The sequence below is a fragment of the Pleurodeles waltl genome, chromosome 11 (genome assembly GCF_031143425.1).
Source record: "Pleurodeles waltl isolate 20211129_DDA chromosome 11, aPleWal1.hap1.20221129, whole genome shotgun sequence".
NCBI classification, from domain to species: Eukaryota; Metazoa; Chordata; class Amphibia; order Caudata; family Salamandridae; genus Pleurodeles; species Pleurodeles waltl.
Genome location: NC_090450.1, coordinates 2,027,706 through 2,055,396, shown reverse-complemented (window position 1 = coordinate 2,055,396; position 27,691 = coordinate 2,027,706). Strand labels below are relative to the sequence as shown.

The following is a 27,691-nucleotide window of genomic DNA, read 5'->3' as shown; positions in this document are numbered from 1 at the left end:
TGAGAAGAAGTAGCGGATGCTGTGGAATGAAGACGGCTGGTGACAGGCCTCAGTCAGCACCTTAACCCTTGGAAGCTGCAGCAAGAGCAGCAAAGCCTCCCATCCTGCCTGGGATGACCAGCTAGCTGTCTGGGAAAGTCAGCATCTTCTGCCACCATGACTGGGAAGTGGTGGACATCCAGCTGGCTTAGATCCCGCAGCGCAGAAGGAGCTTTATGGATGGGTTGGCGATAGAGTGCCGCAGACCCTGGCCCTTTTCATGAGCCACACTTTATTTAATTTTTCTGAGCCCTCTGGTCTAACGTCAGATGTGGCTTTTTTTAGTTTGAGGTGGAATTAAGATCAAATGAGATGATGATAGTCAGACATGCCTCACTTCAAACCAGAAATTGTTGACTCTCATGCTAAGCCACCAGGGGCATGTAGGCTTAGAGGTACATGATGCCAACAGGACTTCCAGGCCCTAAGCCCATCCAGCAGTAAATGTGCCCTTTATCCTTCTTATTATTCATCTATCACTGTCTGTCCAGAAGAGCTGGGGACTTATCTATGTTGCACACACAGGGTATGCTGCAGCTAGCAGCATCTGAGTACTAGCCAACCTGCCTTCAACAACTGTTAGGGTGGAGGCGATGGGGAATGATGGAGAATGGCTGGGGTTTGCCAAGATAAAACTATGCTTTAACTGATCCAAGGCACAGGTTCTAAACATGCATTGACATAGTTATTATGCCTTTTTGTTTTAAACACAAATGCTTCTTTATTGCTTGACAATTTGCGCTGATTTATGGAAGGTTGAAGGTGGGTGAATACAAACATAAAACAAAATGTGAATGAATTATTGGATGAGTATCTGCATTGCTGAATGAATGGGGGAGCATTTGAGAGTGTAGATGAATTAAGGAGCATGTAACCAAGAATATGTAAATGGATGAAAGTTTAATTAATTAGGTGTATAGGTGAATAATTAACTTCATGAATACATGGATAACATATTCTGTCAGTCTTTTTCCCCCACACTTATTAACTTACTAATTCATCTATCAAATACCTACTTATCAATGTGTGTGCCCGCATTCACACTCATCAATTAACTCTTCCTAGAACCACAAACTACTGACATTGAGTTAATAAGCACTTTCCTATATAAAATCCCACACATAGTGGCTTTGTCAATGCTTCAAAAACAGAATGTGGTGTGTGGCACTGAAACCACTGTCAGACTCTATCTGTGGCGTGTGGCGGTGAGACACAGGTTTACCTCAGAGGCTGAGAACCCTTTAATAGTAGAAAGTGTTTGTTGTGATTTGTGTATGTTCAGTACTAGCGCATTTGAGGCTTTAGACATATGAATGAAAACCTCTCATCTACCATGGTTTGGCTAAGCCTAGGACCATAAGTCACAGGACTGCTATTGGCTGCTGCATCCTGGATGTTTCTTCTGGTGTTAGCTGCACTCTGTTTTCACCTCTTGGTTGCCTCCTACCAACCAATGGGAACCACAGGTGAGCTCTTTGTACGCTTACTCAATAGTTACTGACTTTGAAGCACCCCAAGATAACCACAGACCAGCTGGCTTTCCTTTCTTCTTAGAAACCTTTGTTCTTAGAGTCCCAGGTCTTGTGAGTTAACAGTCTTACCAAGGAGCATGTGTGTGAAACCTGGGTTGCTCGACTTCTCCTTCATCAGGATTAGGTGAATCCTCCCCTTACTGATAGGTTGAGGACCTTCCCGAAGGTTAATTTACTGCCCTGTGATTTATTCTTTCAGGAATGCTGCCTCTCTGCTCTCTTGTCGTGACATTGCTGTCAGCACCTTCAGTGAGCTAGCTTGATTAAAGAGCTTTGGTCCCCATGTACGACCATTCCAGATTGAGACTCGCAATTTGCATTTTTTTGCGAGTCACAATCTGGAATGGACAACACTGTCAAACACACTGTTTGCGATTCTCAGATGGGTCTCAAATTACCTGTCTCATTAATATTTATGAGGCAGGTTGCAGTTTGCTACCTCTTTGGGAATGGCCACACTCACAGGGATGATAGCCTGCTGGGGTCAGCAGACCAGCACATCTATGACTGCTTTTTCAATAAAGCAGTTTGTTTTTTAAATGCAGACTGTTTTCCATAAACAAAATGTAATGCATTTCAAACAAAAAAAATGAAAAGTTTTCTTGAACTTTTTTTCAGAGTAGGCATCAGGGGGAGACCACTACCTGCTCTGAAAACATTTGTTTGCTTCCATTCACAAAGGGGAAGTGGTTATTTTGTGAACGCAATTATGGTCACAAAACAATCATACATACCACTGCAACTCGCCATTACGAAGAGACACCATTGGAACACACCTTTCTTTCTTTTTGCGAGTCGCAATCCCTATTTTGCAAGTCAGTATTTTCATGCCAACTCACAAAATAGGAATGGTACAATGGAAAAGGCCATTTTGCAGTCACAAACAGCGAAATTCACCTTTTGCATCCGCAAAATAGCATCATACATGCGGCCCTTAGTGCTGAATAGTGTCTACTGCTGCTCTCTACACATCCACTCAAGACACGTTTATTAGCAAGTAGAGTAAAAAATTCATAAACCTCCTTATGAAATTAGCCTCCAAGTGCTTACTAAGAACTAAATCAGCACTGCTGAGGATCATTACACTGCAGCCCTTACATGGTGTGGCCTCACTGCATTTGGCATTGTGTTTGTGTGCATGTGTATGTGTGTGTACGTGTTTGTGTGCATTTGTATGTGTGTGTGTATGTGTGTGTGTGTGTGTGTGTGTGTGTGCATGTGTGTGTATATGTGTGTGTATGTGTGTGTATGTGTGTGTGGGCATGTGTGTATTTGTGTGTGCGTGTATGTGTGTGCGTGTGTGGATCCTCATCCTCATCATGAGGGTGTGATGTCAAGCGAGTATTGTAGTTGCTTTGGTTCATTTGTACACAGGTCTTCACATGCATATTTCTTGTCATACCACTTACAAAGTCATATGTCTCCACATACTATGTTACCACCAGGGGCCACCACTGAAAGCATCTTCTTTGTCCCCACCTCACCCTTTCGCAACTATTCCAGTTTTTCCTTTCTATCACAAATCTATTGGTTCATGTGGAAACAATATAAAATTAAATATCTGATTATTCGAACAGTGTCTGAATAAATTAAAGTTGCTAAGCACGGATATCGCTCTGCACTGACAACATGTGTGTGTCTGCACATTTGCAAAAGGTGCAAGTGCACAATGAATTATCATTGGTGCATCTATAGATCTATGTTGATGACCGGAACCTCCACCTTCTCTGTTTTCAGGTCCTTGATCTGCTATATGTGTACCAGATCTTCACCACCATCCTGTGGTTGTGCCTGGGGTACATGGGATATGGAATAGCAATTCTCTTTCTGTGTGCTGTCACAATCACCCTTTCACTCAAGGAGCTCCGACAGGTAAGTTTCATGGCTCGTGCTCACCTTGATGATAATTACTTGAAAAACATTACCTGCCTCCCTATATGACAGTGTGTGACTGTCTCTGTAGACCTGCCCTCATCTGTGTAGTCACACTCTACATGAATGTAAGCTGGTGGTTGGCAGGGGTGATGCATTTGTGTTTTCCAACTATAGCTCAATTATTGCTACTCTAGGGATGCAGCAAATGTAATTTTTGTGGTCTTGTTGTAACCGAGTGGTTGCCACAACATGGCTGTGTTCTCTGGTAGAGGCTTGTTTGTATGATTGTACTTAAACTGAGTGCTTGCTACACTGGGGTTATGGTAGAGGGGGATTTGTGTGGCTGTGCTGTACTTGAATGCCTGCTCCCCACAAAGAATCTAGGTTATGTCTTTCCAGTGAAATCAGGTCTGACCTTTGATGTAGATTCACAGTGAAAATTTGGAAATAAAACAGAGAAAAGGAAAGGAAAAAAACAGAAACAATAAATTGTAAGAAAACTATTTTATGCACAAATATACTTAATATGCCGTTATTTTCCACAACAACCACACAAAAGATGATAGGAGGAATGTTTGCAAAGAGTCTAACCGTTGGCAATCACTCCGTGTAGCATCCACTGCATCATTTTTCTCGCACTATCTCACTCTAGATGGAGGCCTGCCTTCTGCCAATCAGTACTCACCCTGCTCCTCATAGAAAGAGTCTACAAACACACTGGCTTAGTCTCCTCCAGAAGAGACTGCAAGCAACCCCAAATGAGTTTAAACTTTTCTAGGCTTTTTCATTGAGGTATAGCTTGGATCCTGTAGAAGAGTGAGCAACTGACCCATGACTGTTCATTCCCTTGGCTACTAAGGGTGTTACATAAAATGCATAAAAGGTGATGAGATGAATATTAGCAAATATTCTAACCAATGACAGTCACTCAGGGTAGTATTGCAACCCCTCCCCTCCTCCACCGTCCCACTCTAGACAGAGCTCAGTCTTACTAAAATCAGTATCAGAGATGGACTCAAGGCCTCATTCAATGAGGGGTCCACTAGCTCGGAAATCTAGAGCAGGGAGGCCGTCAAGGTTTCATCCAATGGCATGATCCACAAGTTCAAATTTCCAGAGTGAGAAGGTCTTGAGACTTCATCCTATGAGGTGTCTACAAGCTCCGAGTTCTCCAGTTGAGAGGGTCTTGAGATTCAATGAGGGGTCCACTAGCTCAGAAATCTAGAGCAGGGAGGCCCTCAAGGTTTCATCCGATGGCATGATCCACAAGTTCAAATTTCCAGAGTGAGAAGGTCTTGAGACTTTATCCTATGAGGTGTCTACAAGCTCCAAGTTCTCCAGTTGAGAGGGTCTTGATATGTCATCAAGTGAGGACCACACAAGCTCAACCTCCCCCCTCAAGAGGTCTTAAGGCTTCGCCCAGTGAGGTTTTCACTTGCTGCAATATCCAGAGTGGAGAAGGTCTCAAAGCCTCACTTACTGAGGGAACTACACCCTTAGACCTCCCCATAGTCAGGGCTTCAAGCCTTCCTTCAAGTAAGGTACAACAAGCTTTGATATGCTGCTGAGCCATTGGAGTGATCAAGGTTAAAAAAGAAGCAACCAACCAGGTTCAAAAATGCACTCATTGCTGGCTGATCCTGGTTCAGAGTGAAGGATAGTGAGAGGGAGTTAAGAGCTCCTCAAAGAAACAAATAATCTTCTAACAGAAAATGTCCACCATTTCTCTTAGAATGTATGTACAGTGTCTAATTGATACAACATGATTACATTTATTTATTATGTCTGTGTCTTAGTTACATGTCTTACCATAGGATACTAACGTTGCAATTAACCTTAGAGGAGTAACATAGACTTTAATTGTACTAAAAGCTCAAGATCTCAAGTTTTATTAGTAAATTGATAGTTGAAATGTTGCTAAAATTAAATTTGTCCCTTTGGTTGTTAATTCACAGCAAGCTCGCAAATTGGCCAGAGTGGTGGAGGCGCATAATAATGTCAAGGTGTCTGTGCTGACGAGAGAGGGAGGTGAGTGCAACAAGATAGTGAGTGATGAGAAGTGGAAATAACAGGGGCCGAAAGATAGGAGCAGAGTTCCTGTTAGTTTAGAAATGAAAATGTGCAATAGGAGCGGATTAGGAGAGAAGAGGTGATTTGGTGTTACTCTATGTATTTCATTCGAAATAAAAAGTTATATGTGAAACGGCTGGAAGAGATGGGGCAAGTTCCTGCTTGTCTAAGCAGTTCTTCAGCTATTCTGCTTTTATTGTGAGGTGGTCAGAATTGATATGGTTGAGTGATTGCTCATCAGATAACAAGGAATTTAACCATTTTGTCAAATTTAAATAGCATTTTAAATACTGATCAATCAAGAGGTTCTTTGAGTTGGCTGTATAAAGAAAGACAAACATAAATTAATTAAAAAATAAAATATTTTTTTCTCTAAGGAAAATGTGACTGTGTGGTTAGGTTTAAAAATTTGCAATCTCAAAACCTTGGCTCCAATCCTAGCCTTGATACTTAATCACCCTTGATACTTAATCAACACCTATTGCATTTCTGAAGAACCCTTTTGATACTTCGTCTAAAACTAAAAATATAGGGACATAGTTAAGAGTCGGTCGCACCACTGGAGCGTCACTTTTGGTGACGCTCAGGTGGCGCAATGCCCTGTACCGTATTTACAAGGTGGCATTAAGCTACTTTTCGTGGCTGAACGCCACCTTGTAAATACGGCCCCTTCACACGCAGCACTTTGCTTGGAAGGGGCGTGCAATGTGTGTTGCTTTGGGCATCAAAGGAAGGTGTTCCTTCCCGCACAAAAACAATCTCCCCCTCAATGCAGCCATCCTTGCACTATGGTCTAACAGTGGCTGCGTTGGCGCATGGCAGCATATTTAGAACCGGCACATAGGGAAACACAGGGGGAAACACAGGGGTGCACCGTATTCTTTTAAATACGGCGTATCCCCGCATTTTTAAAATAATGGTGCACGGCGCTGCCTAATTAGGCGCAGTGCCACGCACTGTCATTTTTTGTGAAATCTGGCACAAAGGTTGTTTTAGTAAGGTAAAAACCAAACTGCAGAGGGCTATCTCGTGCTGCCCAATGACATGTTTCCAGTTCTCCTTCCCTTCACGTTCTGGCTTCTGTACTCCAGTTTCAATAAAGCTCCAGATACTTTGCACAGTTCTATGAGCTGTCCAAGCTACAAAACAAGGTTGTCTGTAAAGTACTCAACAGCTTCATAGAGCTAATTGAGATTTTTTTAATCAAGTGCAATAAATGCTTTTCATGACATCTCAGGTACTTTTACACCTAATTGTTATTTGTCTCTGCACATAGACTGCAAAACTGAACTACATAGTCAAGTTGAGGTGTCGCCAAAGAATTGACAGAAAATAAAATATTCTTTTAACAACCTGTTTATTCTCCATGCTGTGCAACTAGAACTTTCTACTGCCATGTCACCCTGCTTGGACATTATGATACGCCATAGTTCACGAAATAGACGGCTTCTTTAATCTCCCAAGTTTCAGACAAATAGTGATATAGATTCCAATGATCCGCTTAAGAAATCTGTTTTCGCTTGTGGGTTTGCCTTTCGAAATGACCTCTCTTTCGAGTAAAGTCAAAAGGCCTTTATGAAACATCCACATAGACACTATTCAGGACCACTGTATAACAAGTCATGTGGGACTATGGAGCAAAAGCAGCCGTGATCCCACCAGCACTGCCAGGCAGTGCAGACTGCCGTGGTCACGAGGCAGCACAAACAGGCCAGTGGTGCCATTGTTTCAGCAAGACACATTATAAGGGTGCACACCACCATTGTGACCATGGTGGTCCAACCACTACATCTCAGCAGACAGAAATGGAGAGTATAAAGGGAGCAACCCACCTGCAGGCAGCGTTACATGCCCTGTGCCGCCATGGAGCCCATCCAACATCTCCTGCGGCTGCTCATCGATGGAGCACAAAATCCACGCCGCCATGGACGCAACCGACTGTAAGAACGCACATCTGCCTGTGTCATTACACTCAACAACAGATCATAGCACCGTCATCCACATGATATGGGGTCACAGCATGGGCACCAAGTCCACTTGTCAATGTGTGCACAATTGGAGTCATTCACAAAGGAGGACACATTCACAGACAGTAAATGCCCGCTTTGGGCAGGTCACTCACACTGAACCGCAACACCTCACAAAAACACACGTCTGCATATCCAAGGCACAGAGACAGTGAAATGTACACAAAATTGTGTCACATAAAAACAACAACACAGCAACATCACATGACAAGACACAATATGACCCAGCAGTTTCTGTGACTTGAATAATGGTGGGTGTGGAGGCTTCAAATCAACGTAACAACCTCAACAATGAGGTACCATGGCCGACATTACAAAGACATTAGAGGTCAGTGCAGGGACTAGTATTTTGTACGAATTATGCTGACCCTCCTCAGTATCCTCCAGACAGACCTTGAAGAGCTACCCCTGAGACGTACTCTTAGATAGCTTTCTAGAGGAAAATGTGGGACACTAAAGATAACTCCCGACGAAGTACTACAGAAATATGTAGGGTGAGATATTCCTCCCACACCATGGATGCTGTGCTGGTGTCATTCCAGTGTTCCCAATTTTTCTAGCCAGGAGATGGTCGATGGGCCACATTTCTCCCATAACCCCCTTAGCATCTCATGAGTAGGCTGCACAGCAGGATTAGCATTGCACTGGTACAAAACTTTGATCTGACGACATGCAGACCACATAGATTACAATTTAGCCCAAACATTTTGATCTGACGATAGGCAGACCTCATGGACTACAACAACTCCAAGCTTTCCTGGTGCAGATGTGCTGATATGCACGTACTGCAGCAAATAGGAGCTTTAACTAAAGTCACAACATGACACCGCAGGGGCCTTGATCTATGACACAATCCCCGACCTCTGGGGGCCTTGAACATTCAAGGGATTAATACAAATTACCCGGCTAGGATTCCCCTGTCAAGCTTCCCTTTTCTTCTCTCCCTCGTCGGGAGGACAGAGAAAGCACAACCCGTCATTTTCTCATACTCGTGGGAGTGGCCATGCTGAGTATCCCGTGCCTCCAGGTGAGTAGATGCGAGGCCCAGACTTCATTCTCCCACTCCCACGGTTGCCTTGAAATAGCTTGTCCTGCAGTTATAACAGTGAACAAGTGGCTGGAGGTAACACTGTTTAGATGCTACAGCGCGATGGACCTTTTGACGAAGTGAGTACAGTAAGAGTGTTGCATGTATGGCTCGCAACATGGTTGCTGAGATCTTCCTTTGGGTTTACTATGAATTCAAGCTGCTTACCTTTGAGCCTCACCTTTGTCAAACAATCATCACTTACTTGACCCCTTTTAATTGATTGGGCATGGTTTAGTAACACTGCATCACTTGATGATAAGTGTAGGGAGGGTGCTATAAGTAGCACTGCAGGGAGGACTGGTGAAAACTTGAGAGTGGTGTTCAGAGGCTCACAATAAGGCAGCCTTTCTTGGCTACCCAGCTGTATTGGTGTCTCCCTGCTTTTGGTGATAAATAACCTGCTAGGAATCTATATTGATATAAACCGGATGCCTGGTATTATTTTTCTCTCCCCAGTGTGTGACTACAAAAGGACATTGCCTTTGCTCCAGACCGGAAGCTTGTTACCCCCTGAATAGAGGGTAAGGGGTTTGTTAATCCCAAAGTAAGCAAGGAAGAAGATATTATATAGATTTATATTCAGAGCTTACTACGATATGCGGAGACATCCATTGATATGAATTTAATAAGAACAGTAGTCTTTTCTCACACCAGTGTGACACCATTTTGCAGTGGTTTGCAGTGCTTATCACTCTTGCGTGTTCACGTGTGCATTGTTGGACTAGATCTGACAGGTTATTGTTTGTCTTGATATCCCATGAGATGATGGGACTTATGACGTGCCTTTTGTCCCCCCTACCTGGTGGCCAGGTATCTACAATTTTGATCCCCACGCTCAGGTAGGTCCTGAGTGGTTTTCCCTTTCCTTGGGTAATAAACCTTGGATTTAGGTTTTAGGGATCCTCAGCCCTGACGAAAACCCCAGACAGATTTAGGCTCATTGAGAGGGCAGAAACATGTTGGCTTGAGTAGACAGTTAGGGTAATTAGGCTCTTTTTACTGTCCTAGTGTGTTTTTAATCATACCCACGGACACCATTAATAAAGGTGAATGACATTGGTAGTCCAGGAAGTATTTTTAACTAAGATCTGGATCCCTGACTTTGTCCAGTAATTTCTATATAAAAACTCCCTCTGGTGTAGGTTGAGTCCACCCTGGTGGTATTGTCCTACCGGGGAGGGGAGAGGTGGTCAATGATGAAGCATGACACTGCAAGTGTGTGAGACCACCTCAACCATTAAGGAAAAACACCGTTGTGGGATCAGTGCTACGTTCTCAAAGCGATCTCAGGACATGATTGATGGTTTCGCCTATTTAGAAGTAGACAACTCATCATACTTTAAGTTCTTTGCCACCACACCATTTGTGATTATTGGCCTTTTCCTGAAGCCAAATTTACAAAGTGTTGCAACACATGCATTGCAACACTTTGCAATCCTTTGCGTTACATTATATATGCACCATGATTATTGTATGCAAAGGGGTCATTCCCTGATAGGGGGACAAACAAATGGCACAAAGAAATCTAAGCGATCATTTTTTTTCAACATTTTTAATGCCTGCTTAGAGCAGTTGTTAAAGGGGGGCATGCCATTGTTTACAATGGGCCCCTATGTACTGTTCAGGGTTAGTGCCAAAATGTTGGTGCTAACCCTGAACAGTACAGCAATAGTGTAAAAAATGTTGCCGCTATTGCCCCTTACCCTGCGCCATGGTTTAAATACGGCGCACACATGGTGGGGGTAGTGGCTCCAGAGCGCAAGGAAAGTGGAACTGCAATGGGCCCTTTGTTTGGTAGCCATGCGCTATATAAACCTCGAAATCATCATCATTATCATCATCACTAGCTCTTGAACAATACTGAGACTTTGACGGGAAGTGTTATTCTGACTTCAGCTAATGTTTCACTTCCTATCCAAGAACTGATGGAAAGGCAAAATGTAGTTTAAGACTTAGGGCCTGATTTAGAACTCAGCGGACAAGTTACTCCATTCACAACGGTGATGGATATCCTGCCCGCCAAAATGTAAATCCCCTTGTGTCCTATGGGATATAGAGTTCGGCTGACGGGATATCCGTCACCGTTGTAACAGAGGAACCAATCCACCAACTTCTAAATTGGGCCCTTAACACTCTCCTGGCGTGGGATGTTAAACCGAGAAAGACATTCCTGTTCATGTGAGAGTTCACCAAACTATGGGGCTTATTTACAAGCCCCTTGTGCCGCCGGTGTGTCACGTTTTATATGGGAAAAAGTGACACATCGGTGGTGCAAGGGGCTTGTAAATAAGCCCCTATTTATTTAACGTTGACAATCTGACATGTGGAAGTAAATTTAGGGGATTATGGCCCTCATTACAATCCTGGCGGTTGCCGCCCGCCGAAATGAGGGCCTATATCTCATAAAATCATCCCACTGGGAAGCCACTCATATGGCCTTACTACCATTTTATAATTAAAAAAGTAACATGAACTACATATATTTTTATCATTTTCAACAGGCTGTACTCAAGTAGAATCGCAGCTCCTTGTCCCGGGAGATGTCATTGTCTTAACAGGAAAGAATTTCTTCCTTCCATGTGATGCTATCCTGATCAGCGGCACCTGCGTTTTGAATGGAGGCATGGTGACAGGTAAAGCTTGGATTCATTTTTCATACTTCTCCTTATGACAACACCTTTAAGGCACAGGGTTCTGGGGAAATCTTCCATGAGTGTGAATTATTCTAAATTAAACGCAGTAGAAGGTCTCCCCGCAGTGATGGGTGGTGTTACTGTAGAACCGTCTCACAATTAGATCAAGACTCATCTGGAGCCAGTGCCAAATCACACTAATGTTGTCAGGACTAGCCTAACTATTTAAGTTGTCTCTCCACCTCCCCCCACAGGTAGCATTTGTAGTGTGCGGCTCTTGTGGCAGTGACACAACAGTAGCTTGAGTGTTTGTTCCGCTTTCATGCCGTACCTGGAGCATTTCTGGGTTCTGTGCTTCCAAACATTGCTGATGAGACAGGTTGGGGGCTCTGGGGCTAGGTTCAAGGATGCACAGGATGAGACTGAGGCACCCAAGCATTATCATTGGCAGTATGGTAGAGCCGGTCACCGATCTAATGCTTACATTCGCGTAAGATCCAGACTTGGGGGAAGCGGTCTGTTTGTTGAGTTGGCCTTACACTTTCAGGGTTCTGTGGACCAAGAAGAATCTCTTTTAGAGATAGTAGACTAGGTTGCAGTGAAGGGGAGGAGAAGCAGAGCCCAAATATGCTCCCACCGACTGGCTTATGATTTCTGACAAATCCCAATGGAGTTAACTCAGTTTTTTCATTCTTTCTGGGGTATATATAATGAGTCACAGCTACAATGGTAAAATAGCACTTATTGCTTCTTTGCCATGAAATAATTCAATGTTAGTGAGTTAAGTTTCTATGATCAATATTATTATTGATATAACTGTAAGAATATCATTTTAGAAGTAAATCTATCATTGTTCCACTACATTATAAATCTGCAAAGAAATATAAAGGGATATATGGATGTTATCTTTATCTTGTATGAAAATTGAGAAGAATCAAGGGAAATGTCAAGTGAGTATTTTTTAAGAGCACCATATGCCCCAAACCCTGGAATGAATGACTCCCTGGGACCATTGTGTGGCCTCCATATATAAAAATGTCTGCAGAGCACAATTATTCGCCTTTTGGAGAATGATTCTCTGATGTGGTATTCAGATCTATTCTCATTCTTGACCAACCTCGTGATGAAACCCTGTTTCTGGTCTATCTCATGCACATTCACTTCCTGCTTACCAAAATGCTTTTCCCCAAACACAATACTATCTCTGTGGTTGACAATGTCAAGTCATTTTTTGATTTTCATTTCAATTATGGTTGGCCCCTAGAAGGGTACATTATTTGTCACATGAGATATATCCTGACATCACAGGGCTTGGAGTCTATCAGGTGTGATTAATAGCACCCAATTATAATTATTGCCTCATAAATGGGTCAGGTATGTATGTATGTATAGTATTTCTGCAGCTCAAACCTACCCAAAAGGGAGCGGAGCGCTGTACTTGGTTAAAGGCAAGCGTAAAGTTAATGAGTAATCGAAGAGGAACCGGAGTTGTGAAGAGTTAATGCATTGTCATGTTATGGCCTTTTATGAGGTGCGTCTTCAACTCTTTCCTGAATTGGTGGTGTAGCTTTGGGCAGGTCCTGATGGACAAATTGGCACGTTTGGTGCTTACCTCACCAAAACCTGTGTGCCCCAATATTTACCAGGCATTTTTCCACTGGTAACTTTGGCAAGTTTAACCTGCCAATATTTACCTAGGAGAAATTGCGGAGGGTGCAGAGTTTACCGCTATTGGTTCCTTTGAGTCTATACAAATTCTGAATTCTGGCACACATTTTATACATTATGGATGAAAAAGGTAAGTGGGAAATGTCGTTAGACCTTAACTAAAAGAGAATTTGAAGAGATGTTTCATTTTATATTTGTATTTGGTATTTATAAAGCGCGTTCCGGCAGAAGCATTGAAGCACTAGAAGGAGAGAGGTGAGTGACAGACTAAATTAGCGGGGGAACAACCAAGTTGGGACAAGCCTCCTAAAAGTCATGTAGTTTTGTTCCTTCCTACTGAACTGAGGGAGTGAATTCCAGTATTTAGCCGCTTTCACTGTAAATGCCTTATCTCCCCATCTAGCTTTGTAAGTACGAGGAACCTGAATCAAAAAGGAATTTGTGGATCTGAGTTGGCTTAGCCTGGAAGAAAGATAATCAGATCCACTTCCCTGTGTAGCCTTATAGGTCAAACATAAGGTTTTAAACCTAATTCGATTTGCTACCAGTAACCAGTGCAATTGTTTCAGGCTATCACTAGAAGAAGCCGAGCACGGAAGATCAAGTATGAAGCGAGCAGCTGTATTCTGAATTAACTGAAGTTTCTTAAGTGATGTCTTATCCAAATTAAGCATTAAGGCATTGCAGTAGTCCAGTTTTGACATGACCAATGCTAAAATAATTGTAACTCTCGACTCCCTTTGCAGGTAAGGGAGAATCTTTTTCAGCATTTTCAGAACCCAGAAGCTAGTTCTCACCACTTGATTAATATGCATTTTGAAAGAGAGAGTATTGTCAAAGATAACACCCAAATTTCTAGCAGCAACAATAGGAGCTGGTAAGGTTCCACACTCTGAGGGCCACCAGCAAGGGTTCCACAATCCCTTGGCTGTGCCAAAACATAGGATTTCAGTTTTATCGCTATTAAGTTTAAGCCAATTTAGGTCCATCCACCTATTGACTTCTTGTATACATTTCTTAAAGCGATCGGCCACTTCCTCCCAATTCTTAGAGACAGGGATAATCAGTTGTGTATCATCCACATAGGAAGTAGGCATAAAGCCAAAAGTCCTAATTAGTTTGGCCAGGGGTGCGACATATAGATTGAAAAGCGTGGGACTAAGTGAGGAGCCCTGGGGAACACCACAAGGTAGATGATATGCTGGGGAGGTGAAGTCCCCACAACTTACTCTAATCGATCTGTCTTTCAGGAAAGATTTGAGAGTACTTAAAGTCATATCCCAAATCCCAGCCTGGTGGAGGCGGGATATCATAATCCGAGGCGAGATAGTATCAAAGGCCGCAGATAAGTCTAGTAGAACTAGTATAGCACCATGTCCTTCATCCACCATTCAACGGATCCTATCAGAGATGGTAATAAGCGCTGATTCGTTGCTGTGTGCCTGCCTAAAGCCATGTTGGGAGGGATCTAGTCCTCCTGAGGTGATTAGGAAATTGGCTAGTTCTTGATATCATTACTTGGGCCTGGATTAGATCCGATTGAATACTAAGGTTTCTTTGTGTGTGTGACACAAACATGTGATTGGGTGATAATCTTGCCTCTTAGGTCTCTGGAAAGTATTTATCACTGGTGTAGGTCATGGTTATCTTTTGCTTGGTCAGCAACCTATGTACTCTGCCACCCTCTTGTGACCCATCATACTACATGATTACTTTTGCTGATTGAGCACTTGCTAACCTTAGGGATGCCTGAACACTGCTCGTGTTGTGTTGTGTATATTGAGATCACTTGAGAATGGAACCAAATAGGTCAAGTGTTCGGTGTCCACCTTCACTATATTAAATTGAATCACAGTGTGATAGAAGGCTCAACACAGATGCACCACACTGCCAGTAACACCACGTCTAAGAGGTATATGGGTGAGTGTTATGGTTGGTGTTGGTGTATTGGGTTTAAGGTTGGGGTCATGCGAAGGAGAAGTGGCAGATAAATAGCTAGAGCAAAGACCTGTCTTAGACTCTACAGTTTACTTTCAAATTAACACATGAAATCTGCCTTTAGAAGTCTGTTCCTGTGACACAGTCATCTTGGCCCTGCATTGACATTGCACTGCTAAGTACCAGTGGTCACTATTTCCGTGACATTGGGATAATTCAGTTTGAGTCTACTGCTAGTGTTTACTGTGTGAATATTATGTTTTCACAACATATGTTATAAAAGTTAGTGTATTTTTAGGTTAGTTTCAGCATTTGTTAGACTCAGATCCGAAATAAAAATTAATCTATTGATTCACTTACATGCTCTAATCATTTTTTTAAAGGTGAATGCATCCCTGTGACGAAGACCCAGTTGCCTCACTTGGATAACTCAATACCCTGGAAGACGTTTAGTGGAGAGGATTATAAGCGGCATGTGCTCTTCTGCGGGACCGAGGTCATCCGAGCAGAGTCAACGGGTCATGGTCCAGCGAAGGCTGTGGTGCTGAGGACAGGTGAGTGTGGGACAAGTATTTTACATATGAAAGCATGTTTGAAGCCTTGAACTTTACTCAAAGAAACATCAAAGAAAGAAAAGCAAGTGTTATCCCATCGCTAAAGGGATTGAAAGGTGTTCATAGAACAATGTTACTCGACCCCCGCTGACTGGGCCTGGTTGGACGTAGGAAGGGCAAATCTATGGGTCACATTTTGTGTCACTTTGGGAGCCTAAGATCACTTAGAAAAGCTAAAGACACACTCCATTTTAATGGTGAGTGATATGGCAAGAGTATAAAAGCAACAGTTCCTCTCAAGATCTGCAATTGTGAAGGTAATTGAGGCTAAAATGTGATCTTCAATCGTCTACAGCATGGCAGGATTTGTAACAGTCAACAGCCTTTTCGATAATAACCAGAATGGTTGTCTCGTGTTGTGTCCAACTGAGCAAGTCCATTCCACAAGCGCAAACCAGGCTGGAATGTGGCACACAAAACCTATCCTTCATAGCTGAAGAAGCACATTTAACGTTTTGTTTCTTAAAAGCAGTGGAGCTGAGGATAATCTGTTCAAACATTTGATTTGCAGGAAATCATCCATAGGTGCCAGTAAAAAATCAACCCCTGGACGTGTGATCTGGAAAACCTGAGTGCTAGATTTATCTTGCCCGTGCTTTGGAATGATCACTTTACAAGCATTTTATATTTCAACACAAGAATTAGAAGGCAACTCTCTAGGCATTTTTAGGAGGATGCACAATCTTTGTACAAACCTTGTACAACTGTGTAATCCAAAGGAATTCAAAGCTAAAAAGACACCCAGTCATCAGAGCTTCTGCCTGCTGCAATTAGATCATAAGCAACTCATCTTTGGCTGTGAAAGGTGCACTGGTTTGTTTCAGCGCTGCTGACTATGTGGCAGTGAATGAGAAGACAGAATAATATTTTTTATTGACTCTCACCAGTGTTTAGAATATGCAAAGAATACAACAAAGGGAGATAGTGGAAAAAAAATGCAACTACACCAGGACCTAAGCTCATTGGGTCGCAGAGACAAAAAGGGCTTGGTAAGAGCAAACTGTTGGTCTAATCCATTGTCCATCATAATAAACCCCATCACTCATTTAAACCTGTGGTGTTGGTGTGATCTACTTACAACCCAATGTGGACCTCAGTGCTCTTGAAGGAAAGTCATGCTTCTTGAACATCTTACAGGCAGTTCTTTGAAGTTCTTCTATCAATTATATGTTGGGTTAGCAGTATGCACTGGTATGTGAGTGGCCGGTTGGTACACTGAAAGCCTGTCTTGTAACAGTGGAGAAAATAAACATCCTACTTCGGATACTGAAAGTAGCCCTAGACAGTCTAGCACTGGTGTTAAAACATTCCTAACTGTATATTGTGATGTGTGGTTTCTAATGAGGTTTCCCACTGTATGTTGTCTGCTTTTTGGCAAAAACATTTTTGTTGTTCACTTTAGGGTTCAACACCACAAAAGGGGACATGGTGAGATCCATCCTGTACCCTAAGCCGGTGAACTTCAAGCTGTACCGGGACATTACACGTTTCTTTATGTTCTTTACCGCCATCGGTATTATCGGTGTCATTTATGCGATCAGCATTATGGCACCTAGAGGGGTAAGTGATGTTCCTGACCCGTTTGTGTGTGCCTGTCAGTCTTGCTGTAAAAACTTGCTAAGCCAGAGTTGATGGTTTCATGGACGCGCCTAAAACTGCTGTAGAGGAGCTCCAGGTGTAGCCTCATACCTTTTAATGGACAAGGTGGACATACTTAAATTTACAAAGGCTGGTGGTGTGGGCCAGTATTACGTTACAGCTCAGTTGGCTTGAATTAAAATTTGTTAGAAGCCAAGTCAACAGACTACGCAACAGGATTCAAAATATCTATCAGCCTGGCCTGTTCTAAGAAGCCATGAATCTGAGCACTGAATAAGCACCAAATACCACATCAGTACCAGCCTACGCTTTACCCATCTAACTCATATCACCATTTTAGGTGAAAAATAGGTCTGTGGAACTGCTAGACAGAAACCAAGAGTCTGACAGAAGCAGCTGAGTCGACCATATAAGCCTTCACTCTCTTATCCTCTACTGATAGGCACCGAAGCACCTGAGTGAATAAAGCACTGACTGAGCTTTAAATTCTGGGTTTCACAGTAGTCTCTTATCTTCCTTCTTCGAAATCCCATAGACACTCCTTTGGGACCAAAACAGGCAACACTCTAATGTCCGGGGCCAGGTCTCTGACATCTAAGGGCCAGCTGTACCAAGAGGTGTTGCATTCACAAATGCCCAATTCACTGTATCGGGCCATTTGTGACCACAAAATGCACTTGGTTATGCATGTAACCCAAACTGGGTTTCAACCAAATACTGATTCAGTATTTGGAAAGGGAATATTTAGGACATTCCTTCTAAAAACCAAATCAGAATGGTATGTATTAATGTTTTGTGACCCAAATCATATACTGGTAACCCATTCACAAACTGGAAGGGGTCCCAGGAGGACCCCTTCCCATTTGTGAATGTTGTCAAAAGCATGCTTCGGTGGGCATTGGTTGCAGGTTCAGTACTTCCAGTCTCTGCTGCCTTTAATCTGATTCTGCTCATCCCTCAACCAAAGGTTAGACGCAAGGACAGGGTGACAAATACCAAACTGGCTCGACTATGGCATGGATGTCAAGAAGGGAGCAGCCAGAAACAGAAATTCCCACCTAAAATGTTACCATATAAGGTTACACAGAACATGGTTGTATGATGTATAGATAATTGTTAAAATTGTTGTCTCTAGAATTAATTAAAAGTAATTTAATTATAAAAGAATAAATTGTTTCAGTGAGTGACTTGAGGTTATAGCAGTAGGGTGAGGCTGGGTGAACTGGACTTTGAGAATGTCATGGAATGTGACTTGTAATGCATGTGTGGCCTAACAGAGGCTGTGGTCATCTCCAAAACCCAAGGTGTATGCACATTTATGTTAACTGTGGGGCCAGATTCACAAACTGCTTTTGTAGCACACAGAATAGTACAACAGTAGTACTACTTGCTTAGGAGGCATGGGCACCCACCCACGAAAGTAATCACATTCCTATTCACAAATCACACTCCTAAAGTTATAACAGCCAAAAAGAACCAAAAACAGTAGTAAATGTACTGCAGCTCAGGGCTTGAGCAAGGCCAGTGACAGTGGCAGCCAAGCTGGCAGTATGACTGAGGTTTTGGATCTCAATAGCCATAACATCTGGTCCTCAGAACTCTGGCTTCAGTAAGGCTCAATAGAATAAGGGCACAGCCTCCACTTGATATTAACAGAAAGAGAATTCCAGAGTGCACTGAATGTGATGGTTGTTTCTGCTGAAGCCTCACAAAGAGAGTCAAGGTGACCTTCCTCTGATTAGAACATTTGAATGCTGGGAGTGCCATTGAAGACAAAGCAGTGCTCTGAGCTTCTAATATCTGGTAGAAGCCTGGAGCATCAATATTCCTATGTTTTGGTTTACAGCAGTTTCTGTGAACAAATGCCTCATGGAGCCAGAGGGGATTTCAACACCCTAGGGCTCAGGGAGGCATTTGTTTTATTTATTAGAACATTCCGCCCTATGGTGGCTGTTCTAGTAGCCTTATAGCCCTCCAGACCTGGGCCATACCAGCATTAAAGTCTTGCTCTCTTGTTAAAGGCCCTCACCTTCGGCTCGGGCCTTTAACAGGAGAGCAGGCTTCTAATGGCCATTATATCCCACTAAGATGGGTAATAAGGCTATATTAGACTTAACTTTGAACATTGAGATGCAGAATAACTCAAAACTTCCATTTATTTCCAATCCCTGCTTCTTTAACTATCTACCTTTCCAAAGATCACTTAACTTTTCTGGAACACACCTGTTGGCCATCCTATATTTCAAGAAAATGTCTTTCAGATGGTTGGTAGTTGAAGGCCATATTCTGAAACATATTGCCATATGCCTGACTTGACTTGGACAATGATCTCTGAGTTTATAAAGAACTGAAATCTTGGCTTTATAACAGTCCGGTATAAATATTCACAAGAAATCTTATGCACCCTGACACTGCTATTACTTCATATAGCTCTTTGATGTAGGTCACCCTGCCCCTGGTAACCTGGTTCCATAAATCCTACCACTTTCATAATGAAATGTATTTAAACTTGATATCTAGTCTTTGCCTCACCTCTCATCCATGGAAGCTGTAGAGTCTCAAGTTGTGGTGTAGATGATTTCATATTTTGAACAATGAATCTCTAAATGTCCAATTCTTATGCAAAGCAAAAATTATATTGTAAAAGTCCTTGTGAACAGAGACACTCTGGTGAACACCATTATCACCAGTATGTGGGGAAACACTCGTAGTTTGCAGTTACTTCTAAAGTGGTGCCAGATACACTTTTTAGAAGTATCACATGAAGCCAAAGGACGACAGTGATATAACTAGTGTTTTCTGAATTTTAGGTTCCTGTGGGATCAATCGTCCTTCAATCAATTGTCCTTATGAGCATCGCCATTTGTCCCATCATGCCGGCGGCGGTGACTGTGGGGATCCTCTACGCCAAGAGAAGACTGAAGCAGAAGCACATCTTCAGTATCAGCCCCATCGGATCAACATGTGTGGACAGCTGAACCTCGTCTGCTTTGACAAGGTCTGGACCGTTTACAGCATTGGCTTTTAGAAAGTCCATTGTCTCAGATACACGTGAGCAATTAACAATGTTTGAGATTTCTTTCAAAGGATGCACAACTGTAAAAGTCACAGCTTTCATAACTTTCTGTGGCATTAAGAACATATTTCATCAAATATAAAGGTATCAGATGTACAAAATGGATTATTATTTCATGAAGTTAGCCATTAGACACATACTCACACTTATTTTAGCTTATATTAGCCGAGGTCTGAGGCCTGTGACCCTTCACCAAGGCACTGGTCATTTTATTCCTTTTATTATTTATCGAGGCATCATAGCAGTGGTGATGTTTTATTATTCTTATCTATTGTCCTCTTCCGCAGAACTTTGTTATTCATTGCGCTGCATGACATTTCACTCTGTGCTCACATCACAGCTACATAGGATAGGTTCTGGGTATTGAAAAGTACAGTGTCTAATTTACACAGATAGGGACGTGCTACACTCTGAGGACTGGCTGGGTGGATTAGGGCTACCACTGCTTCGTGCTCTTCTGTGGGAATCTTAGTAGTGTGTGTAGGACTATTGGTATTGGTGACAAAAATGGTGGGATTGTTCCTATGTTTCACTTTCCTGGTCACCATTGTAATAGTGTCTGTTTCATCATCCTTATAATCACACTTCATGCCTTTTAATGTAGAATGCACTTGCGTCATTAAATCCAATATGCTTCTGCTTGTCATTACATGTATGAGACTTGTGTAACGGAGAGAACGGGGCACGATCTGTTTCCACCACGACATCCCCGAGGGGTCTAAGAGTGTCATGCGATGGGCTGTCCCAAATCACTTCTACCTTTGGTATCTGTGAGGTGCTGCTAGCTAGCCGAAAGGGTTACACTGACAGCCACCACACAGTTTGGAATCGGACTCAGTCCCCCATACTCGGTGGTGCTGCCGTCCACAACTCAGCAGTTTCATCATTTTGGTGGGAGTTTCACAACAGTGGAGTGGGCAGTTGCTACATTCCTCAGCCTCCTTCTCCAGTCTAGTTTCTAAACCTTTGTCACTGTTTAGAATCTATGGGTCCTATTCACAAAAGTAAATTTACATGTTCAGGTTTACTCTTGTGTAAACATCCTCTTGCACCTAGGTGGAAATCTACATAACTTTTTTGCTATTCACCATTTCTGATTGTAGTGTTATAGCAAAGTGTAGGCCTTCATGTCTCCTCTCCTGAAACCAAACAGTAGAAATATCTAAGACTCAATTTAAGAGTGTATTGAACTCGCACTAGCATTTTCATATTTCACTAATATTTATAAAATGCATTTAAGATTTATGTGTTTAACTAATTTACATTATCTAATTTACACCAATTCTAAATATTTATTGCAAGTTTAAAAATGTAATATAGTTAAATTTAAAATATTTAATTTCTGTTTTCTGATTCAGTATACATTTTAATACAAAACTAAGAGCTATATGCAAAAAGGTAGAATGGGATTACCCCATATTTGACAGACAACTATATCTTTACCTTGAAGTATTTTGTTAGTGGGCCTGTGAAGAGCCACTACACCAAGGGAAAAGAAGACTGGAGGACCTCATCTGCTGGGGGCTGATGCAATAAGTATTAAAGAGAAGGGCATGCATGGGACCCCCGCACCGAATTATTTAAATCCCTCAGGGTACCCACCTCCTCAGAGGTTGGGCTCCAGACCCTATCCTCGGGACCCAGAAGTGAAGAGGAGAGGGAACTCCCTCACCCATAAGTGGGGTGATGGAACGTACACCTCAGCATCCTACATGTGGAGGGAGTAGGGAGAAGTAACGTGCCAGCTCCCACCACCAGTAAGGAGATGGCTCACTGTGCCGCCAATGTTGGAAAGAAAACAAGGCTCCGGGCGCCCCAGATGAGACTTGGGCACTTGCAAAAAGCAATGTCTGGCCACAAAACTGGCAGTGCTGGAGCCGGCTTCCTGCATTTCCATTACAGAATAAAAGAAAAGCTGTGGATGCCCTGTGTGGGACCAGGACACCCACAATATATATATAAGAAAAAACAATAAAAATATTCACAGCCTCCGTGCATCAGCATTGAAGCTGCGAGGCTACTCATTTAGTAGTCACCATATTGCCCTGCGTGGGCTTTGTAAGATGGTATTTAGACAGAATTAAAAAAAAACAAATATAGGGGGACAGAATCTCATGTCATCCATATTGCGGACAAAAATATACTTAAGGTACGTTTTTATAGTTAAGTAGACTTTTACTACATGTAACTCCGTATATATGGTCCTTGAAAATATAATTACCATCAACGTACATAGATGTGAGTTAAAAATAATAAATCTATATTTAGCTATTTGCACTTACCTTCTCGATGTTTTGGTCCTTGATATTTTCAACATGATATTCTGCCCACGTGATATTTCTGTTTCTGATTCTCTGTCAGGGATCCTTGTAAGTCGATCAGAGTTCTTATGGTGCCCTGAGAAGGGGCAGGCACACCACCAGCATTTAATGTACATGTGGGGGGTTGCAGGGAGCACAGCAGCACCCAAGAAATGTTTTAAAATCACTTCAAATCTCCTCGATCATTGAATGCATGACCCCAGCAGTCGCTACCAACATTTTCCAAGCACTCCCAGCTGCAGCTGCAGGCGTGTCCCCTGGATTGTAGGGACCCACTGTACTTGGTGCTACGGCTGCAGTTTGTGGACTGAAAAATGTTAAAGAAAGACTCAAACACATGTTTATGGTTGTTTTGAATAAAAATGCTTTAATTTAAAAAAAAAAATGACAATTATTGAACATTGCCATGTGTAAGGAAAACACTGGATTATAGTTGTTGATAAATGAATGTGGTGGGTTTTTGACAAAGCCAGTTGATATGCTTCATACACAGCGATGCACTGACTGATCCCCTGACTAAGCCGCATGCCCTGCTTTTATATTTTGGGATGCTAACTCTTTTACCAAGCCAGGAGATCTGCCTCACCTAAAATCACACCCCATTGTATTGTTTCTTTGCCTATGAAGTTCACTGAAAAAGCCAAAGGTTAAAGTGATGTTCTAGTTTACTATGCTAATAATTTTCTTACTTTAAATTAAAAAGAAACTTGAAAATTTATCTGAATAAAAACGAAGGTAAGGTGAGAATGCCAGCTAAAACGTTACATTTTAAACTCGAAAAACCCCTGGAATTCACCAGTTATAGTTAACTGAAGTAACTATAGCTCGCATCCTCGCCATGCACTGCTTTTGATATTATATCACCCATGACATGACATGTTCTTTGATATCAATAAAAACATCGCTGATGACATCTTAAATTACATCACTGTGCATAGGGAGCTCGAGTTATATAACTATAACATTGCATAAACCTTTGTTTTTTAAGTTAAAAAGTATACATGTATACAAGTGTGTATTTGGAATTTCCCCTCTAGACCCCTTCTTACCCTTTCCTAAATCCATCCTATTATGTTGTAAGTATTGCCCATTTTCCAGCCACTCCCCGGTCCCTCCCATCTTTACTGTGTAAGTAAACCCACATGTGTAGATGTCCCCATAGAAAATAAATGAGAGGTGGAGGTGAAGATTTCCATCTGCAAGTCTGTGAACAGCATTTTGTAATAAACGGAACCACTGTAGCACTGCTTTACATATACAAAATGCATTGTGTGCACACGGTCCTGTGCTGACATCTTGTCTGCTGTTTTTGACCTGCTCTTCAAAACAGCTGCTCTTGCAGGGACCATGCTCTCCCTCTCTTGTTAGTAAAACATAAGGGCTACTTGGGCACCAATAGCAGTAGCTTTTACCACCTCCCATACAGATGTGTTCAGAAGGATTGTAAGGTGTTTTCTAAACAGCATCTGCTGGGACAGGAAGACACTTGTTAGTGCAAAATAACCTAGAGCAAGGAAGCAGAAATTTAGCGTCTGGTGAACATACCTTCTGGTTGCAAATACTGGTCGAAGTTTGTAACCAGTATTTCTGCATCTAGAACATTTTTGTGAATCAACCTATGTGTGAACAAGTTGTTGTGCAAAAAAATAATGATTCCTAGTGGGTTGAAATCCATCCTACCTCCTTGTTATTCATGAGGTAGTTCTCAAATTGCATTTCAACCTCATAAGGAAAAAATCACAGGGAGTGCTAAGACTAAGACAAAAAAACACCATATTAGGACTCAATAAATAAAAACTTGTTTTTTAAATGCAGCCTATTTTTCTTAAAGGATCCCCTGGACCCCCGCCTACTCCCACATATAAATATATATATATATATATACACACACACACACACACACACATATATATATATATATATATATAGATATATATTATTTTGTGGTTCACAGAGAGGAAAGAGATACACGGGACCCTCTTGACTTCTGTGAATGCATTACCACCTCAGAGTTTAGTAATTTTGCTGTGAGTTGTGACCAGATTATAGCTGCAAAACATAAACAGATTACATACTAGTTTTCAAATTCCAAATTACGAATCAGCATCAATCTGTGACACCAAGTAGGTTTCAGTAAAGTGTAAAAACCACTTGAAAAGCTTTAGTACATTAAAATAAGCATCTTACCAGTCACAAACACCAAGGGGCAGATTTAAGAAAATGGGTACTGCACCCTGTGCAGTGCCTTTTTTCTTGCACCCCTTAGCGCCCCCCCTAACGCCGCCATTTGTGCGCCATATTTAAAATATGGTGCACCATGGTGTGGAGTAGGGGACCATAGATTAAATGTTTTTGATGCTATTGAAGTAGTGTTAGCGCCGCCTTTTAACTCCAGCTCCAAGCAGGAGTTAAAAATGGCAAAAAAATGGAGCAAAGAAATCTCTTAGATTTTTCGACCCCCTAACGGGGAATGCCCCCTTGCATACATTATGCCTGGCACAGGAATAATGTGGTGCAAAGGGTTGCAAAGTGGCGCAATGCATCCGTTGTGCCACTTTGTAAATTTAACACCGTGATTTTGGCCTCATTGGGCCACATTAGCGTAAAAGAATGAAGCTAAAGTGGTGCAAAGAGGTGCTAGGCCCCCTTAACTCTGGGCCCACACTGGGGCGTTTGCAAGCGTGAGAATGCTTCTTACATCTAAACCTAGTACATCTGGACCTTCCGTGCCATCCAAAAATATTAACTTGTCAACGTCTTCCTTATTAACTCAGGAATTCAATTGTAAGTTGCTAACCTTGTGAAGTTGATGCTGATTCTGCATTCACCTCAGTCACAGTTTGAGGGCAAAGAGTTCCTGATTCCCCTGTAAAGAAGTGACCTTGAATTTCCTTCTGTTTAGACCGGCACGCTGACGGACGATGGGCTGGATCTTCTGGGGATCATCCCTTCCGGTGGAGACAGGTACTTACCCTTAATGACAATCTGCTGGGTTGTGACCAGTGTTGTGAAATGTGGAGCCCAAAGCCTTGTTTCTGTGCTCATAAACGTGTCTACAGTAGCTAGCTCCAGTTTACACTCTATTCAGTGGTTTCCAACCTTTTGACTTCTGTGGACCCCCATTTTATCCATACTGGAGCCCGGGGACCCCCACTGAATCATTATTGGAATCCGGGGACCCCCACTGAGTCCTTACTGATAGTTGGAACCTAATATTTTTACATTTTCTTAGCAGTCGCGGACCCCCTGAGGAGGCTTCACGGACCCCCAGGCGTCCCCGGCCCACAGGTTGGGAACCACTGCTCTATATGTAAAATATGTGACCACCACTGTAATGGTTTCGTGGTGATCTTTCATACTAGATTTAACATAATTATTCAGCAGTGACACTTATTAAATCCAGGTACCATCCACCACATATGTGCCCTCTTGGGTGACTTTTGAAAGCCAGTTGTCCTCCGATTAAATGAAGTGTTTCATTCCAGCATCATGTGGTCCGGTGATTGGCTTGTTTCATTCAGCTCCTTTGGGTATTATTTTGAGAATTTGACAATTACATCTTTAATCACCCCAGAGTAGTATGGTGGTATCACCTGATGCTACTGGTTCAGAGCACCATTCTGCTGCCCAGAAAGCGAATCCAATGCAGTGCGGGAGGGAATATTTTACATCTGTAAAGTACACTCAACCATCAAAGTTTTCTCACATTTTAATGTTTATCTCATGCATGAACTCTCCACAAAAACAATGTTTTTTTTATTTTTATTTTTTATTAGAGTACAAGTTTGTTTTATGCTTTGTTGGGACTCTGGTGTGAATCGCCTTTGCATACTGGAGCTCCCTGAACCTAAAAGGACTGACCTAGAGTCTTGCAAGGGTTGCTGAAAGTTCCTAGCAGTTTCTCTGTCCTGTTACCAGACCAGGGTATTGTTTTTTTAGCTTTGTGGCAAAAAACAGTTTAACAATATAAAGTTACATAATCACAATGTACACCATACTTGTGATGGAAATTTATGTGATGAATTTAAGTGTCAAGTCTCCTAACCCCCCTCCTTCAGCACCAGAAAGTAGCAAACACAAGGGATAAACTGAGGATGCATGGAAGGGGAGCCTCCTTTATAGGCCTTCTTCTTTTTCTATGACCCAGTTAAAGGACAGGAGCAGATCTCTGATGAGGGCTCCCAAGGTGTCCAATCTGTTCCCACTATCAGGAGAAACACGGGGAAGCAGGTCTTGCTATCACCACACATTGATGAAAGGTCTACTGGCAAGAGCAGGTGTCGCTGCACATTTCAAGAGTGAGATTGGCCATGGACTGCACATTTGCTGGCAAAATATTTGCTATTTTGGATAAAATCAAACTGCTGGAAATACCGCTGAGCCACTGCAATTGCAAAGATACCTAATTATACTTTTTTCACTGCCACCCACCTGTCCAAACATTGAAATCTATAGCAAAACTCTAAATCTGTTCTGTAGCTTTAGTTTTACAATTAGTTTCTTTGGTAACACGCAGAGAGGCCTGAAAAAATGGCACATTGAAATCAACAAGATTTCACTGCATCATTGTTCCGTCACTTTTAACGCCCGCTAGGAGCAGCCATTACAATGGCGCACCCATTGAAATCAATGGGCCTCCCGGCACTTTGCTGCACTAGCACCAAAACTTGTCCTATCGACCGCTGCGGTGCTCCATATTGTAAATACGCTGCATCCATGGTGTCATCAGGTGGGGAGGGGCGACACAAGAAACTGGTGCATCAGTGGCGACCCTCCAGTTTCTTGTAAATCTCTCTCTTTGTATTCACTATGAAAACAATTATTAGAAGAAAATAAATGTTTGCATATTTAACCAACAAAATATGTAATACATTAAAAAATCTTTTTTGTTAGGAAAGTTTAACATTTTTACATTTGTTTTGTGTCATCACAAAACATTCTGAAAACATACATTTGTAGAGAGACACAGAAAATTACTAAATATATTACTGACCCTCCACAAATGATGAAGAGGCTTCTTAAGGACACTGAAGAAGCTCTTTTTCTGGCAGTTGTGGTGCCTTGTTCTAGTTTTTCGTCACACCTGCAGTCCTCCTGCAAGGCCCGATGAAGGAGACCTGCACTGAAGGAGTTGAAGAGGTGGATGGTGTGGGTGAATGGTTGCTTGTGCTGGTGCTTGGATGACAAATCCGCCTCCCTGGCTTTGCCT

At 42.3% G+C, this 27,691-nt stretch overlaps 1 protein-coding gene across 1 annotated transcript in view; it reads left to right on the top strand.

Annotated features, from left to right (window-relative positions):
* Positions 1–27,691, top strand: part of LOC138266526 (probable cation-transporting ATPase 13A4) — a 182,319-nt gene that overhangs the window by 74,372 nt on the left and 80,256 nt on the right. Inside the window, 8 exon segments of the mRNA XM_069215388.1 lie at positions 3,309–3,443; positions 5,402–5,474; positions 11,135–11,266; positions 15,256–15,426; positions 16,889–17,046; positions 19,896–20,034; positions 20,037–20,083; positions 25,385–25,446. Coding sequence (XP_069071489.1) covers positions 3,309–3,443; positions 5,402–5,474; positions 11,135–11,266; positions 15,256–15,426; positions 16,889–17,046; positions 19,896–20,034; positions 20,037–20,083; positions 25,385–25,446 — 917 coding nt within the window.